This window comes from Hyperolius riggenbachi, chromosome 4, assembly GCF_040937935.1.
Source record: "Hyperolius riggenbachi isolate aHypRig1 chromosome 4, aHypRig1.pri, whole genome shotgun sequence".
Lineage (NCBI taxonomy): Eukaryota > Metazoa > Chordata > Amphibia > Anura > Hyperoliidae > Hyperolius > Hyperolius riggenbachi.
Genome location: NC_090649.1, coordinates 903,523 through 920,763, shown reverse-complemented (window position 1 = coordinate 920,763; position 17,241 = coordinate 903,523). Strand labels below are relative to the sequence as shown.

The 17,241-nt window shown below is 54.1% G+C and overlaps 1 protein-coding gene across 3 annotated transcripts in view; it reads left to right on the top strand.

The window, feature by feature from the left end:
* PREB (prolactin regulatory element binding) overlaps positions 1-17,241 on the top strand; it is a 61,923-nt gene that overhangs the window by 27,916 nt on the left and 16,766 nt on the right. For all 3 annotated transcript variants that reach the window (XM_068279797.1, XM_068279795.1, XM_068279796.1), the window contains exons 5-6: positions 11,376-11,456; positions 13,046-13,170. In XM_068279797.1, coding sequence (XP_068135898.1) covers positions 11,376-11,456; positions 13,046-13,170 — 206 coding nt within the window. The remainder of the gene's footprint in view (positions 1-11,375; positions 11,457-13,045; positions 13,171-17,241) is intronic.

Genomic DNA, 17,241 nt, shown 5'->3' with positions numbered 1-17,241 from the left:
CAGAGGAGACACACTACCGCATTGTCTGATCTCTGATCCATGCTTGACCTCTCTGTCCTCAGAGGAGACACACTACCGCATTGTCTGATCTCTGATCCATGCTAGAGCTCTCTGTCCTCAGAGGAGACACACTACCGCATTGTCTGATCTCTGATCCATGCTTGACCTCTCTGTCCTCAGAGGAGACACACTACCGCATTGTCTGATCTCTGATCCAAGCTAGAGCTCTCTGTCCTCAGAAGAGACACACTACAGCATTGTCTGATCTCTGATCCATGCTGGACCTCTCTGTCCTCAGAAGAGACACACTACCGCATTGTCTGATCTCTGATCCATGCTAGAACTCTCTGTCCTCAGAGGAGACACACTACCGCATTGTCTGATCTCTGATCCATGCTAGAACTCCCTGTCCTCAGAGGAGACACACTACCGCATTGTCTGATCTCTGATCCATGCTAGAGCTCTCTGTTCTCAGAAGAGACACACTACCGCATTGTCTGATCTCTGATCCATGCTAGACTTCTCTGTCCTCAGAAGAGACACACTACCGCATTGTCTAATCTCTGATCCATGCTGGAACTCTCTGTCCTCAGAAGAGACACTACCGCATTGTCTGATCTCTGACCCATGCTAGAGCTCCCTGTCCTCAGAAGAGACACACTACTGCATTGTCTGATCTCTGATCCATGCTAGAGCTCTCTGTCCTCAGAGGAGACACACTACCGCATTGTCTGATCTCTGATCCATGCTAGACCTCTCTGTCCTCAGAGGAGACACACTACCGCATTGTCTGATCTCTGATCCATGCTAGAGCTCTCTGTCCTCAGAAGAAACACACTACTGCATTGTCTGATCTCTGATCCATGCTGGACCTCTCTGTCCTCAGAAGAGACACACTACCGCACTGTCTGATCTCTGATCCATGCTAGAGCTCTCTGTCCTCAGAAGAAACACACTACTGCATTGTCTGATCTCTGATCCATGGTGGACCTCTCTGTCCTCAGAAGAGACACACTATTGCATTGTCTGATCTCTGATCCAAGCTAGAACTCCCTGTCCTCAGAAGAGACACACTACCGCATTGTATGATCTCTGATCCATGCTAGAGCACTCTGTCCTCAGAAGAGACACACTACCGCATTGTCTGATCTCTGATCCATGCTAGAGCTCTCTGTCCTCAGAAGACACACCACCGCATTGTCTGATCTCTGATCCATGCTAGAACTCCCTGTCCTCAGGAGAGACACACTACCGCATTGTCTGATCTCTGATCCATGCTGGACCTCTCTGTCCTCAGAAGAGACACACTACCCCATGGTCTGATCTCTGATCCATGCTAGAACTCTCTGTCCTCAGAAGACACACTACCGCATTGTCTGATCTATGATAGAACTCTCTGTCCTCAGAAGAGACACACGACCGTATTGTCTGATCTCTAATTCATGCTAGAACTCCCTGTCCTCAGGAGAGACACACTACCCCATTGTCTGATCTCTGATCCATGCTAGACCTTTCTGTCCTCAGGAGAGACACACTACCGCATTGTCTGATCTCTGATCCATGCTAGAACTCTCTGTCCTCAGAAGAGACACACTACCGCATTGTCTGATCTCTGATCCATGCTAGACCTCTCTGTCCTCAGAAGAGACACACTACCGCATTGTCTGATCTCTGATCCATGCTAGACCTCTCTGTCCTCAGAAGAGACACACTACCGCATTGTCTGATCTCTGATCCATGCTAGAGCTCTCTGTCCTCGGAAGAGACACACTACCACATTGTCTGTTCTCTGATCCAGGCTAGAGCTCTCTGTCCTCAGGAGACAAACTATCGCATTGTCTGATCTCTGATCCATGTTAGAACTCTCTGTCCTCAGAAGAGAGACACTACCGCATTGTCTAATCTCTGATCCATGCTAGAACTCTGTCATCAGAAGAGACACACTACCGCATTGTCTGATCTCTGATCCATGCTAGAACTCTCTGTCCTCAGAAGAGACACAATACCGCATTGTCTGATCTCTGATCCATGCAAGAACTCTGTCCTCAGAAGAGACACTACCGCATTGTCTGATCTCTGATCCATGCTACAACTCTCTGTCCTCAGAAGAGACACACTACCGCAATGTCTGATCTCTGATCCATGCTAGACCTCTCTGTCCTCAGAAGAGACACACTATTGCATTGTCTGATCTCTGATCCATGCTAGAGATCTCTGTCCTCAGAAGAGAGACACTACCGCATTGTCTGATTTCTGATCCATGCTAGAACTCTCTGTCCTCAGGAGACAAACTACCGCATTGTCTGATCTCTGATCCATGCTAGAGCTCTCTGTCCTCAGGAGACAAACTACCGCATTGTCTGATCTCTGATCCATGTTACAACTCTCTGTCCTCAGAAGAGACACACTACCGCATTGTCTAATCTCTGATCCATGCTAGAACTCTGTCATCAGAAAAGACACACTACATCATTCTCTGATCTCTGATCCGTGCTAGGACTATCTGTCCTCAGAAGAGACACACTACTGCATTGTCTGATCTCTGATCCATGCTAGACCTCTCTGTCCTCAGAAGACACACTACCGCATTGTCTGATCTCTGATCCATGCTAGAACTCTCTGTCCTCAGAAGACACACTACCGCATTGTCTGATCTCTGATCCATGCCAGAGCTCTCTGTCCTCAGAAGAGACACACTACCCCATTGTCTGATCTCTGATCCATGCTAGACCTCTCTGTCCTCAGAAGAGATACACTACCGCATTGTCTGATCTCTGATCCATGCTAGAACTCTCTGTCCTCAGAAGAGACACACTACCTCATTGTCTGATCTCGGATCCAGGCTAGAGCTCTCTGTCCTCAGGAGAGACACACTACCGCATTGTCTGATCTCTGATCCATGCTAGAACTCTGTCATCAGAAGAGACACACTACCGCATTCTTTGATCTTTGATCCGTGCTAGGACTATCTGTTCTCAGAAGAGACACACTACTGCATTGTCTGATCTCTGATCCATGCTAGACCTCTCTGTCCTCAGAAGACACACTACCGCATTATCTGATCTCTGATCCATGCTAGAACTCTCTGTCCTCAGAAGACACACTACCGCATTGTCTGATCTCTGATCCATGCCAGAGCTCTCTGTCCTCAGAAGAGACACACCACCGCATTGTCCGATCTCTGATCCAGGCTAGAGCTCTCTGTCCTCAGAAGAGACACACTATTACATTGTCTGATCTCTGATCCATGCTAGACCTCTCTGTCCTCAGAAGAGACACACTACCGCATTGTCTGATCTCTGAACCATGCTAGAGCTCTCTGTCCTCAGAAGAGACACACTACCGCATTGTCTGATCTCTGATCCATGCTAGAACTCTCTGTCCTCAGAAGATACAATACCGCATTGTCTGATCTCTGATCAATGCTAGAACTCTCTGTCCTCAGAAGAGACACACTACCGCATTGTCTGATCTCTGATCCATGCTAGACCTCTCTGTCCTCAGAAGAGACACACTACTGCATTGTCTGTTCTCTGATCCATGCTAGAGCTCTCTGTCCTCAGAAGAGAGACACTACCGCATTGTCTGATCTCTGATCCATGCTAGAACTTTCTGTCCTCAGGAGACACACTACCGCATTCTCTGATCTCTGATCCATGCTAGGACTATCTGTCCTCAGAAGAGACGCACTACTGCATTGTCTGATCTCTGATCCATGCTAGACCTCTCTGTCCTCAGAAGACACACCACCGCATTGTCCGATCTCTGATCCAGGCTAGAGCTCTCTGTCCTCAGAAGAGACACACTACCGCATTGTCTGATCTCTGATCCATGCTAGAGCTCTCTGTCCTCAGAAGAGACACACTACCGCATTGTCTGATCTCTGATCCATGTTAGAGCTCTCTGTCCTCAGAAGAGACACACTACCGCATTGTCTGATCTCTGATCCATGTTAGAGCTCTCTGTCCTCAGAAGAGACACACTACCGCATTGTCTGATCTCGGATCCAGGCTAGAGCTCTCTGTCCTCAGAAGAGAGACACTACCGCATTGTCTGATCTCTGATCCATGCTAGAACTCTCTGTCCTCAGGAGACAAACTACCGCATTGTCTGATCTCTGATCCATGCTGGAACTCTCTGTCCTCAGGAGACAAACTACCGCATTGTCTGATCTCTGATCCATGCTAGAACTCCCTGTCCTCAGGAGAGACACACTACTGCATTGTCTGATCTCTGATCCATGCTAGACCTCTCTGTCCTCAGAAGAGACACACTACCACATTGTCTGATCTCTGATCCATGCTGGAGCTCTCTGTCCTCAGAAGAGACACACTACTGCATTGTCTGATCTCTGATCCATGCTAGAACTCTCTGTCCTCAGGAGACAAACTACTGCATGGTTTTATCTTCATACATTGCTGATTTGGCCAGTTGGGTTGCAATTAACCTTCTGAGCGTTACGCCGTTGTCTGCAACTTGACAAAGGCCTTGTTATGGATGACAGAATAAAGTAACTGAGCTATAATACTTTCTTGTGGAGCCGGTCTTTGAGGATATTCATTGCTGTGGCCACTTGGTACTGGGGTGTGACCGAGGCATATTCAGGCGAGTAGCATGGTGACAGAGGCTGCGGTGCTGTCACATCACGGGAGTACAGGCGAGTAGCATGGCGACAGACGCTGCGGTGCCGTCTCTTCACGGGAATACAGGCGAGTAGCATGGCGACAGACGCTGTGGTGCCATCTCTTCACGGGAATACAGGCGAGTAGCATGGCGACAGACGCTGCGGTGCCGTCACATCACAGGAGTACAGGCGAGTAGCATGGCGACAGATGCTGCGGTGCCGTCACATCACGGGAGTACAGGCGAGTAGCATGGCGACAGACGCTGCGGTGCCGTCACATTACGGGAATACAGGCGAGTAGCATGGCGACAGACGCTGCCTGCGGTGCCGTCACATCACAGGAGTACAGGCGAGTAGCATGGCGACAGATGCTGCGGTGCCGTCACATCACGGGAGTACAGGCGAGTAGCATGGCGACAGACGCTGCGGTGCCGTCACATCACTGTCACGAGAATACAGGCGAGTAGCATAGTGACCGAGGCTGCGGTGCCGTCACATCACGGGAGTACAGGCGAGTAGCATGGTGACAGAGGCTGCGGTGCTGTCACATCACGGGAGTACAGGCGAGTAGCATGGCGACAGATGCTGCGGTGCCGTCGCATCACGGGAGTACAGGCGAGTAGCATGGCGACAGATGCTGCGGTGCCGTCACATCACGGGAGTACAGGCGAGTAGCATGGCGACAGACGCTGCGGTGCCGTCACATCACGGGAGTACAGGCGAGTAGCGTGGCGACAGATGCTGCGGTGCCGTCACATCACGGGAATACAGGAGAGTAGCATGGCGACAGACGCTGCGGTGCCGTCACATCACGGGAATACAGGCGATTAACAGGGTGACAGAGGCTGCGGTGCCGTCACATCACGGGAGTACAGGCGAGTAGCATGGCGACAGACGCTGCGGTGCCGTCACATCACCGTCATGGGAATACAGGCGAGTAGCATGGTGACAGAGGCTGCGGTGCCGTCTCATCACGGGAATACAGGTCGAGTAGCATAGCGTCAGACGCTGCGGTGCCGTCTCTTCACGGGAATACAGGCGAGTAGCATGGCGACAGACGCTGCGGTACCGTCACATCACCGTCATGGGAATACAGGCGAGTAGCCTGGTGACAGAGGCTGCGGTGCCGTCTCATCATGGGAATACAGGTCGAGTAGCATAGCGTCAGACGCTGCGGTGCCGTCACATCACGGGAATACAGGCGATTAACAGGGTGACAGAGGCTGCGGTGCCATCACATTACGGGAATACAGGCGAGTAGCATGGCGACAGACGCTGCGGTGCCGTCACATCACCGTCATGGGAATACAGGCGAGTAGCATGGTGACAGAGGCTGCGGTGCCGTCTCATCACGGGAATACAGGTCGAGTAGCATAGCGACAGACGCTGCGGTGCCGTCTCTTCACGGGAATACAGGCGAGTAGCATGGCGACAGACGCTGCGGTGCCGTCACATCACAGGAGTACAGGCGAGTAGCATGGCGACAGATGCTGCGGTGCCGTCACATCACGGGAGTACAGGCGAGTAGCATGGCGACAGACGCTGCGGTGCCGTCACATCACGGGAGTACAGGCGAGTAGCATGGCGACAGACGCTGCGGTGCCGTCACATCACGGGAATACAGGCGAGTAGCAGGGTGACAGAGGCTGCGGTGCCGTCACATTACGGGAATACAGGCGAGTAGCATGGCGACAGACGCTGCGGTGCCGTCACATCACCGTCATGGGAATACAGGCGAGTAGCATGGCGACAGACGCTGCGGTGCCGTCTCATCACGGGAATACAGGTCGAGTAGCATAGCGTCAGACGCTGCGGTGCCGTCTCTTCACGGGAATACAGGCGAGTAGCATGGCGACAGACGCTGCGGTGCCGTCACATCACAGGAGTACAGGCGAGTAGCATGGCGACAGACGCTGCGGTGCCGTCACATCACGGGAGTACAGGCGAGTAGCATGGCGACAGACGCTGCGGTGCCGTCACATCACGGGAATACAGGTCGAGTAGCATGGCGACAGACGCTGCGGTGCCGTCACATCACGGGAGTACAGGCGAGTAGCATGGCGACAGACGCTGCGGTGCCGTCACATCACCGTCATGGGAATACAGGCGAGTAGCATGGCGACAGAGGCTGCGGTGCCGTCTCATCACGGGAATACAGGTCGAGTAGCATAGCGTCAGACGCTGCGGTGCCGTCTCTTCACGGGAATACAGGCGAGTAGCATGGCGACAGACGCTGCGGTGCCGTCACATCACAGGAGTACAGGCGAGTAGCATGGCGACAGACGCTGCGGTGCCGTCACATCACGGGAGTACAGGCGAGTAGCATGGCGACAGACGCTGCGGTGCCGTCTCATCACGGGAATACAGGTCGAGTAGCATGGCGACAGACGCTGCGGTGCCGTCACATCACGGGAGTACAGGCGAGTAGCATGGCGACAGACGCTGCGGTGCCGTCACATCACTGTCACGAGAATACAGGCGAGTAGCATAGTGACCGAGGCTGCGGTGCCGTCTCTTCACGGGAATACAGGCGAGTAGCATGGCGACAGATGCTGCGGTGCCGTCACATCACGGGAGTACAGGCGAGTAGCATGGCGACAGACGCTGCGGTGCCGTCACATCACGGGAGTACAGGCGAGTAGCGTGGCGACAGACGCTGCGGTGCCGACACATCACAGGAGTACAGGCGAGTAGCATGGCGACAGACGCTGCGGTGCCGTCACATCACTGTCATGAGAATACAGGCGAGTAGCATAGTGACCGAGGCTGCGGTGCCGTCACATCACGGGAGTACAGGCGAGTAGCATGGCGACAGACGCTGCGGTGCCGTCACATCACAGGAGTACAGGCGAGTAGCATGGCGACAGATGCTGCGGTGCCGTCACATCACGGGAGTACAGGCGAGTAGCATGGCGACAGACGCTGCGGTGCCGTCACATCACTGTCACGAGAATACAGGCGAGTAGCATAGTGACCGAGGCTGCGGTGCCGTCACATCACGGGAGTACAGGCGAGTAGCATGGTGACAGAGGCTGCGGTGCTGTCACATCACGGGAGTACAGGCGAGTAGCATGGCGACAGATGCTGCGGTGCCGTCGCATCACGGGAGTACAGGCGAGTAGCATGGCGACAGATGCTGCGGTGCCGTCACATCACGGGAGTACAGGCGAGTAGCATGGCGACAGACGCTGCGGTGCCGTCACATCACGGGAGTACAGGCGAGTAGCGTGGCGACAGATGCTGCGGTGCCGTCACATCACGGGAATACAGGAGAGTAGCATGGCGACAGACGCTGCGGTGCCGTCACATCACGGGAATACAGGCGATTAACAGGGTGACAGAGGCTGCGGTGCCGTCACATCACGGGAGTACAGGCGAGTAGCATGGCGACAGACGCTGCGGTGCCGTCACATCACCGTCATGGGAATACAGGCGAGTAGCATGGTGACAGAGGCTGCGGTGCCGTCTCATCACGGGAATACAGGTCGAGTAGCATAGCGTCAGACGCTGCGGTGCCGTCTCTTCACGGGAATACAGGCGAGTAGCATGGCGACAGACGCTGCGGTACCGTCACATCACCGTCATGGGAATACAGGCGAGTAGCCTGGTGACAGAGGCTGCGGTGCCGTCTCATCATGGGAATACAGGTCGAGTAGCATAGCGTCAGACGCTGCGGTGCCGTCACATCACGGGAATACAGGCGATTAACAGGGTGACAGAGGCTGCGGTGCCATCACATTACGGGAATACAGGCGAGTAGCATGGCGACAGACGCTGCGGTGCCGTCACATCACCGTCATGGGAATACAGGCGAGTAGCATGGTGACAGAGGCTGCGGTGCCGTCTCATCACGGGAATACAGGTCGAGTAGCATAGCGACAGACGCTGCGGTGCCGTCTCTTCACGGGAATACAGGCGAGTAGCATGGCGACAGACGCTGCGGTGCCGTCACATCACAGGAGTACAGGCGAGTAGCATGGCGACAGATGCTGCGGTGCCGTCACATCACGGGAGTACAGGCGAGTAGCATGGCGACAGACGCTGCGGTGCCGTCACATCACGGGAGTACAGGCGAGTAGCATGGCGACAGACGCTGCGGTGCCGTCACATCACGGGAATACAGGCGAGTAGCAGGGTGACAGAGGCTGCGGTGCCGTCACATTACGGGAATACAGGCGAGTAGCATGGCGACAGACGCTGCGGTGCCGTCACATCACCGTCATGGGAATACAGGCGAGTAGCATGGCGACAGACGCTGCGGTGCCGTCTCATCACGGGAATACAGGTCGAGTAGCATAGCGTCAGACGCTGCGGTGCCGTCTCTTCACGGGAATACAGGCGAGTAGCATGGCGACAGACGCTGCGGTGCCGTCACATCACAGGAGTACAGGCGAGTAGCATGGCGACAGACGCTGCGGTGCCGTCACATCACGGGAGTACAGGCGAGTAGCATGGCGACAGACGCTGCGGTGCCGTCACATCACGGGAATACAGGTCGAGTAGCATGGCGACAGACGCTGCGGTGCCGTCACATCACGGGAGTACAGGCGAGTAGCATGGCGACAGACGCTGCGGTGCCGTCACATCACCGTCATGGGAATACAGGCGAGTAGCATGGCGACAGAGGCTGCGGTGCCGTCTCATCACGGGAATACAGGTCGAGTAGCATAGCGTCAGACGCTGCGGTGCCGTCTCTTCACGGGAATACAGGCGAGTAGCATGGCGACAGACGCTGCGGTGCCGTCACATCACAGGAGTACAGGCGAGTAGCATGGCGACAGACGCTGCGGTGCCGTCACATCACGGGAGTACAGGCGAGTAGCATGGCGACAGACGCTGCGGTGCCGTCTCATCACGGGAATACAGGTCGAGTAGCATGGCGACAGACGCTGCGGTGCCGTCACATCACGGGAGTACAGGCGAGTAGCATGGCGACAGACGCTGCGGTGCCGTCACATCACTGTCACGAGAATACAGGCGAGTAGCATAGTGACCGAGGCTGCGGTGCCGTCTCTTCACGGGAATACAGGCGAGTAGCATGGCGACAGATGCTGCGGTGCCGTCACATCACGGGAGTACAGGCGAGTAGCATGGCGACAGACGCTGCGGTGCCGTCACATCACGGGAGTACAGGCGAGTAGCGTGGCGACAGACGCTGCGGTGCCGTCACATCACAGGAGTACAGGCGAGTAGCATGGCGACAGACGCTGCGGTGCCGTCACATCACTGTCATGAGAATACAGGCGAGTAGCATAGTGACCGAGGCTGCGGTGCCGTCACATCACGGGAGTACAGGCGAGTAGCATGGCGACAGACGCTGCGGTGCCGTCACATCACAGGAGTACAGGCGAGTAGCATGGCGACAGATGCTGCGGTGCCGTCACATCACGGGAGTACAGGCGAGTAGCATGGCGACAGACGCTGCGGTGCCGTCTCTTCACGGGAATACAGGCGAGTAGCATGGCGACAGACGCTGCGGTGCTGTCACATCACAGGAGTACAGGCGAGTAGCATGGCGACAGACGCTGCGGTGCCGTCACATCACGGGAGTACAGGCGAGTAGCATGGCGACAGACGCTGCGGTGCTGTCACATCACAGGAGTACAGCGAGTAGCATGGCGACAGACGCTGCGGTGCCGTCACATCACGGGAGTACAGGCGAGTAGCATGGCGACAGACGCTGCGGTGCCGTCACATCACAGGAGTACAGGCGAGTAGCATGGCGACAGACGCTGCGGTGCCGTCACATCACTGTCACGAGAATACAGGCGTGTAGCATAGTGACCGAGGCTGCGGTGCCGTCACATCACGGGAGTACAGGCGAGTAGCATGGCGACAGACGCTGCGGTGCCGTCACATCACGGGAGTACAGGCGAGTAGCATGGCGACAGATGCTGCGGTGCCGTCACATCACGGGAGTACAGGCGAGTAGCATAGTGACCGAGGCTGCGGTGCCGTCACATTACGGGAATACAGGTGAGTAGCATGGCGACAGACGCTGCAGTGCCGTCACATCACGGGAGTACAGGCGAGTAGCATGGCGACAGATGCTGCGGTGCCGTCACATCACGGGAGTACAGGCGAGTAGCATGGCGACAGACGCTGCGGTGCCGTCACATCACTGTCACGAGAATACAGGCGTGTAGCATAGTGACCGAGGCTGCGGTGCCGTCACATCACGGGAGTACAGGCGAGTAGCATGGCGACAGACGCTGTGGTGCCGTCACATCACAGGAGTACAGGCGAGTAGCATAGTGACCGAGGCTGCGGTGCCGTCACATTACGGGAATACAGGTGAGTAGCATGGCGACAGACGCTGCAGTGCCGTCACATCACGGGAGTACAGGCGAGTAGCATGGCGACAGATGCTGCGGTGCCGTCACATCACGGGAGTACAGGCGAGTAGCATGGCGACAGACGCTGCGGTGCCGTCACATCACTGTCACGAGAATACAGGCGTGTAGCATAGTGACCGAGGCTGCAGTGCCGTCACATCACGGGAGTACAGGCGAGTAGCATGGCGACAGACGCTGCGGTGCCGTCACATCACTGTCACGAGAATACAGGCGTGTAGCATAGTGACCGAGGCTGCGGTGGCATGTTATGTGGTGAACATGGAATAAGGGAATGTCACTGATTTCAGAAATATTTTGTGAATAAATGAAGATTTCCTCAGATATGGCCTTACCGGCCGGTCACTTGTAGCTTCTCCCTGAATGATGGTCTTCTGGTGTTTTTGCCTCTTTTGCAGTTCCCGGCAATGAAGAAGCTGTACGATTTCAGAGCCCACCAGGGGGAGATTGAGGACATCACCATCAGTCCCGGCAGTAAGGTACCACTGGGGACAATATGGCCAATTCTCTTCTCTGATGGGGGGCTGGGGTGGGAAAGGTAGCCTGGAGCACTTCATGGTGGGAAGCTGAAGGGCAGTGTTGAGAAATATCACTAGTCTCTTGGAAGTATAGTATAGGTTTATTTATTGTACAGGAGACCATACAATATGTCTGCCGAGGAAGGCTCGAACCAGCAGTTATGTGCTCCAAATGACATATTATAATTCTACCTTGACCCCGATTGAGTCCTTACAGATGTGGAACTATTGGGCATGCATGAATGAATATCTGAGTAGATGAGGATAGTTAGTCCTTAAAGAGCAACTGTTAGCTCCAAAATGCCCCCTCAAAAAAACACATACATAAGTAGATAAATACATGCTCTACTTACATGACAGATGTATCTGGGTGTCAAAGTTTTCATTTCAGTTGTAATCATATTTATATATTAGAAGGTTCCTGTTGCTGGCAGGGGCCATCTTGTGTCCGGCTAGATCTTCTTCCCCCCCCCCCCCCCGCATCCCCCTCCTCCCCGCACTGACTCTGAGCACAGCAGGGAGGAATAAATGCAGCAGCCACACACAGACTCACCTAATAATGGATCCAAGCGCTGTCGTTCCCATCTATTCTCTGCACTAGTGCAGAGTGTAGGATACTGCAGCGCCTGGAACCATTATTCCGGGAGTCTGTGTGTGTGTGTGCACCACCTTTATCCTTCCTCCAAAGCTCAGTGCGGGGAAAAAGGAGAATGCGGCGACGGCGGGCGGCAGAACGGCGGGGGGGGGGCGCGGACATGCCACTGGAGGAGGGGGGCAGAGGACAGTGACAGAGGCATCAGCCAATCAGGCTGATTCAGCATGCCTGTCACTCTCTCTGCGGCTTGCGTTCACTTTTAGAGACTGGGACATGAGGAGAGAAATATACTAAAGTAAGAATGATTTTGAATGTTTACATTGCCTGGGTTAGCATCCTTTCTACTGCTCTATTAGCCTGCAGTAGAGAATGTATTCGGTATTTTCTGCCTAACAGTTACTCTTTAAATATTATCAGAGGTGTTGGTTGAGGAAGTGATTATAATTCAAGGCTAGGTAGACTTATGGTAATAAAAGTGTGTACACACCTGTTGACTGACGTTGCCTCCCCTTCGGCAACACCGCTGGGCGGCCTGTACAGACGTACACACCTCTTGATTGATGTCGCCTCCCCTTCGGCGACACCATATGGCGACCTGTACAGACACGTCAGCTGTGTATCTACCAATGTGTACTGTTAATTTGGGGGTTGGAACGATGCGTATGGCCAAGTTGATCCGTCAGGCAATGATCGGGAGTTGGGGGCCTTTGTACACACGCCTATTGGCTGAGGCGGTAGTTACCAGCCCTCTTGGCCAGCTTTTGTCAGGCATGTTTACGAGGCTTAATTCAGCGCCATCTCTTATCTACAAGACCACCCAAATCACTCTCATCAGCACATTCCAAAGCCCATGAAAACATGACAGAGGAGGAAATGCATAGAAATGTATAGCACAAAGTTATACAGTGGGGTGTTCTACAGAGATCGGTGATATACGGAGGTCTCTGCTCCGCAGGTGGTGACGGTGGGGGAGGATTTCCGCTGTTGTGTGTGGGAGAAAGACCAGCTCCTCTCTGAACTACAATGGACTGAAAATCTTCCCAACATCCCTGACAAGATGTACAAATACCGGGCATGCAGGTGAGCCCTGTGCCGCTGTACTTGGGGTGAGGACAATACAGGGGACATGTTTCTGGGTTGGGGGCATGTGGGCATCCTATAGGGGTCCTAGCTCGGTGAACAGGGTGTGGGGTTCCTAGCTCTGAAAACAGGGAGGGGTTACTAGCTTGGAGAACAGAGAGGGGTTCCTAGATCTGAGGGAGGGGGTTCCTAGCTTGGAGACCAGGGAGAGATTCCTAGTTCGGAGAACAGGGAGGAGTTCCTAGCTCAGAGAACAGGGTGTGGGGTTCCTAGCTCGAAGAAAAGGGAGAGATTCCTAGCTCGGTGAACAGGGAGAGATTCCTAGCTTGTAGAACAGGGAGAGATTCCTAGCTTGGTGAACAGGGAGAGATTCCTAGCTTGGTGAACAGGGAGAGATTCCTAGCTTGGTGAACAGGGAGAGATTCCTAGCTTGGTGAACAGGGAGAGATTCCTAGCTTGGTGAACAGGGAGAGATTCCTAGCTTGGTGAACAGGGAGAGATTCCTAGCTTGTAGAACAGGGGGGGATTCCTAGCTCAGAGAACAGGGAGAGATTCCTAGCTTGGTGAACAGGGAGAGATTCCTAGCTTGGTGAACAGGGAGAGATTCCTAGCTTGGTGAACAGGGAGAGATTCCTAGCTTGGTGAACAGGGAGAGATTCCTAGCTTGGTGAACAGGGAGAGATTCCTAGCTTGGTGAACAGGGAGAGATTCCTAGCTTGGTGAACAGGGAGAGATTCCTAGCTCGGAGAACAGTGTTGGGGTTCCTAGCTCGGAGAACAGTGTTGGGGTTCCTAGCTCGGAGAACAGTGTTGGGGTTCCTAGCTCGGAGAACAGTTTTGGGGTTCCTAGCTCGGAGAACAGTGTTGGGGTTCCTAGCTTGGAGAACAGTGTTGGGGTTCCTAGCTCGGTGAACAGGGAGGGATTCCTAGCTCAGAGAACAGTGTTGGGGATTCCTAGCTCAGTGAACAGAGAGGGATTCCTTGCTCGGAGACCAGTGTTGGGGTTTCTAGCTCGGAGACCAGTGTTGGGGGTTTCTAGCTCGGAGACCAGTGTTGGGGGTTCCTAGCTCGGAGAACAGGGAGGGATTCCTAGCTCGGAGAACAGTGTTGGGGTTCCTAGCTCGGTGAACAGGGAGAGATTCCTAGCTCGGAGAACAGTGTTGGGGTTCTTAGCTTGGTGAACAGGGAGAGATTCCTAGCTCTGAGAACAGTGTTGGTGTTCCTAGCTCGGAGAACAGGGAGAGATTCCTAGCTTGGTGAACAGGGAGAGATTCCTAGCTCGGAGAACAGTGTTGGGGTTCCTAGCTTGGTGAACAGGGAGAGATTCCTAGCTCGGAGAACAGTGTTGGGGTTCCTAGCTCGGAGACCAGGGAGAGATTCCTAGCTCGGAGAACAGTTTTGGGGTTCCTAGCTCGGAGAACAGTGTTGGGGGTTCCTAGCTCGGAGAACAGTGTTGGGGTTCCTAGCTTGGTGAACAGGGAGAGATTCCTAGCTCGGAGAACAGTGTTGGGGTTCCTAGCTCGGAGAACAGTGTTGGGGTTCCTAGCTCGGAGAACAGTGTTGGGGTTCCTAGCTCGGAGAACAGTGTTGGGGTTCCTAGCTCGGAGAACAGTGTTGGGGTTCCTAGCTCGGAGAACAGTGTTGGGGTTCCTAGCTCGGAGAACAGTGTTGGGGTTCCTAGCTCGGAGAACAGTGTTGGGGTTCCTAGCTCGGAGAACAGTGTTGAGGTTCCTAGCTCGGAGAACAGTGTTGAGGTTCCTAGCTCGGAGAACAGTGTTGGGGTTCCTAGCTTGGAGAACAGTGTTGGGGTTCCTAGCTCGGTGAACAGGGAGGGATTCCTAGCTCAGAGAACAGTGTTGGGGGTTCCTAGCTCAGTGAACAGAGAGGGATTCCTTGCTCGGAGACCAGTGTTGGGGTTCCTAGCTCGGAGACCAGTGTTGGGGGGGTTCCTAGCTCGGAGAACAGGGAGGGATTCCTAGCTCGGAGAACAGTGTTGGGGTTCCTAGCTCGGTGAACAGGGAGAGATTCCTAGCTTGGTGAACAGGGAGAGATTCCTAGCTCGGAGAACAGTGTTGGGGTTCCTAGCTTGGTGAACAGGGAGAGATTCCTAGCTTGGTGAACAGGGAGAGATTCCTAGCTTGGTGAACAGGGAGAGATTCCTAGCTTGGTGAACAGGGAGAGATTCCTAGCTTGGTGAAAAGGAAGAGATTCCTAGCTCGGAGAACAGTTTTGGGGTTCCTAGCTCGGAGAACAGTGTTGGGGTTCCTAGCTCGGAGAACAGTGTTGGGGTTCCTAGCTCGGAGAACAGTGTTGGGGTTCCTAGCTCGGAGAACAGTGTTGGGGTTCCTAGCTCGGAGAACAGTGTTGGGGTTCCTAGCTCGGAGAAAAGTGTTGGGGTTCCTAGCTCGGAGAACAGTGTTGGGGTTCCTAGCTTGGAGAACAGTGTTGGGGTTCCTAGCTCGGTGAACAGGGAGGGATTCCTAGCTCAGAGAACAGTGTTGGGGGTTCCTAGCTCTGTGAACAGAGAGGGATTCCTAGCTCGGAGAACAGTGTTGGGGTTCCTAGCTCGGTGAACAGGAAGAGATTCCTAGCTCGGAGAACAGTGTTGGGGTTCTTAGCTTGGTGAACAGGGAGAGATTCCTAGCTCTGAGAACAGTGTTGGGGTTCCTAGCTCGGAGAACAGGGAGAGATTCCTAGCTTGGTTAACGCAGGGATTGCTAGCTTGGTGAACAGGGAGAGATTCCTAGCTCGGAGAACAGTGTTGGGGTTCCTAGCTCGGAGACCAGGGAGAGATTCCTAGCTCGGAGAACAGTGTTGGGGTTCCTAGCTCGGAGAACAGTGTTGGGGGTTCCTAGCTCGGAGAACAGGGAGAAATTCCTAGCTCGGAGAACAGTTTTGGGGTTCCTAGCTTGGTGAACAGGGAGAGATTCCTAGCTTGGTGAACAGGGAGAGATTCCTAGCTTGGTGAACAGGGAGAGATTCCTAGCTTGGTGAACAGGGAGAGATTCCTAGCTTGTAGAACAGGGGGGGATTCCTAGCTCAGAGAACAGGGAGAGATTCCTAGCTTGGTGAACAGGGAGAGATTCCTAGCTTGGTGAACAGGGAGAGATTCCTAGCTTGGTGAACAGGGAGAGATTCCTAGCTTGGTGAACAGGGAGAGATTCCTAGCTTGGTGAACAGGGAGAGATTCCTAGCTTGGTGAACAGGGAGAGATTCCTAGCTTGGTGAACAGGGAGAGATTCCTAGCTCGGAGAACAGTGTTGGGGTTCCTAGCTCGGAGAACAGTGTTGGGGTTCCTAGCTCGGAGAACAGTGTTGGGGTTCCTAGCTCGGAGAACAGTTTTGGGGTTCCTAGCTCGGAGAACAGTGTTGGGGTTCCTAGCTTGGAGAACAGTGTTGGGGTTCCTAGCTCGGTGAACAGGGAGGGATTCCTAGCTCAGAGAACAGTGTTGGGGATTCCTAGCTCAGTGAACAGAGAGGGATTCCTTGCTCGGAGACCAGTGTTGGGGTTTCTAGCTCGGAGACCAGTGTTGGGGGTTTCTAGCTCGGAGACCAGTGTTGGGGGTTCCTAGCTCGGAGAACAGGGAGGGATTCCTAGCTCGGAGAACAGTGTTGGGGTTCCTAGCTCGGTGAACAGGGAGAGATTCCTAGCTCGGAGAACAGTGTTGGGGTTCTTAGCTTGGTGAACAGGGAGAGATTCCTAGCTCTGAGAACAGTGTTGGTGTTCCTAGCTCGGAGAACAGGGAGAGATTCCTAGCTTGGTGAACAGGGAGAGATTCCTAGCTCGGAGAACAGTGTTGGGGTTCCTAGCTTGGTGAACAGGGAGAGATTCCTAGCTCGGAGAACAGTGTTGGGGTTCCTAGCTCGGAGACCAGGGAGAGATTCCTAGCTCGGAGAACAGTTTTGGGGTTCCTAGCTCGGAGAACAGTGTTGGGGGTTCCTAGCTCGGAGAACAGTGTTGGGGTTCCTAGCTTGGTGAACAGGGAGAGATTCCTAGCTCGGAGAACAGTGTTGGGGTTCCTAGCTCGGAGAACAGTGTTGGGGTTCCTAGCTCGGAGAACAGTGTTGGGGTT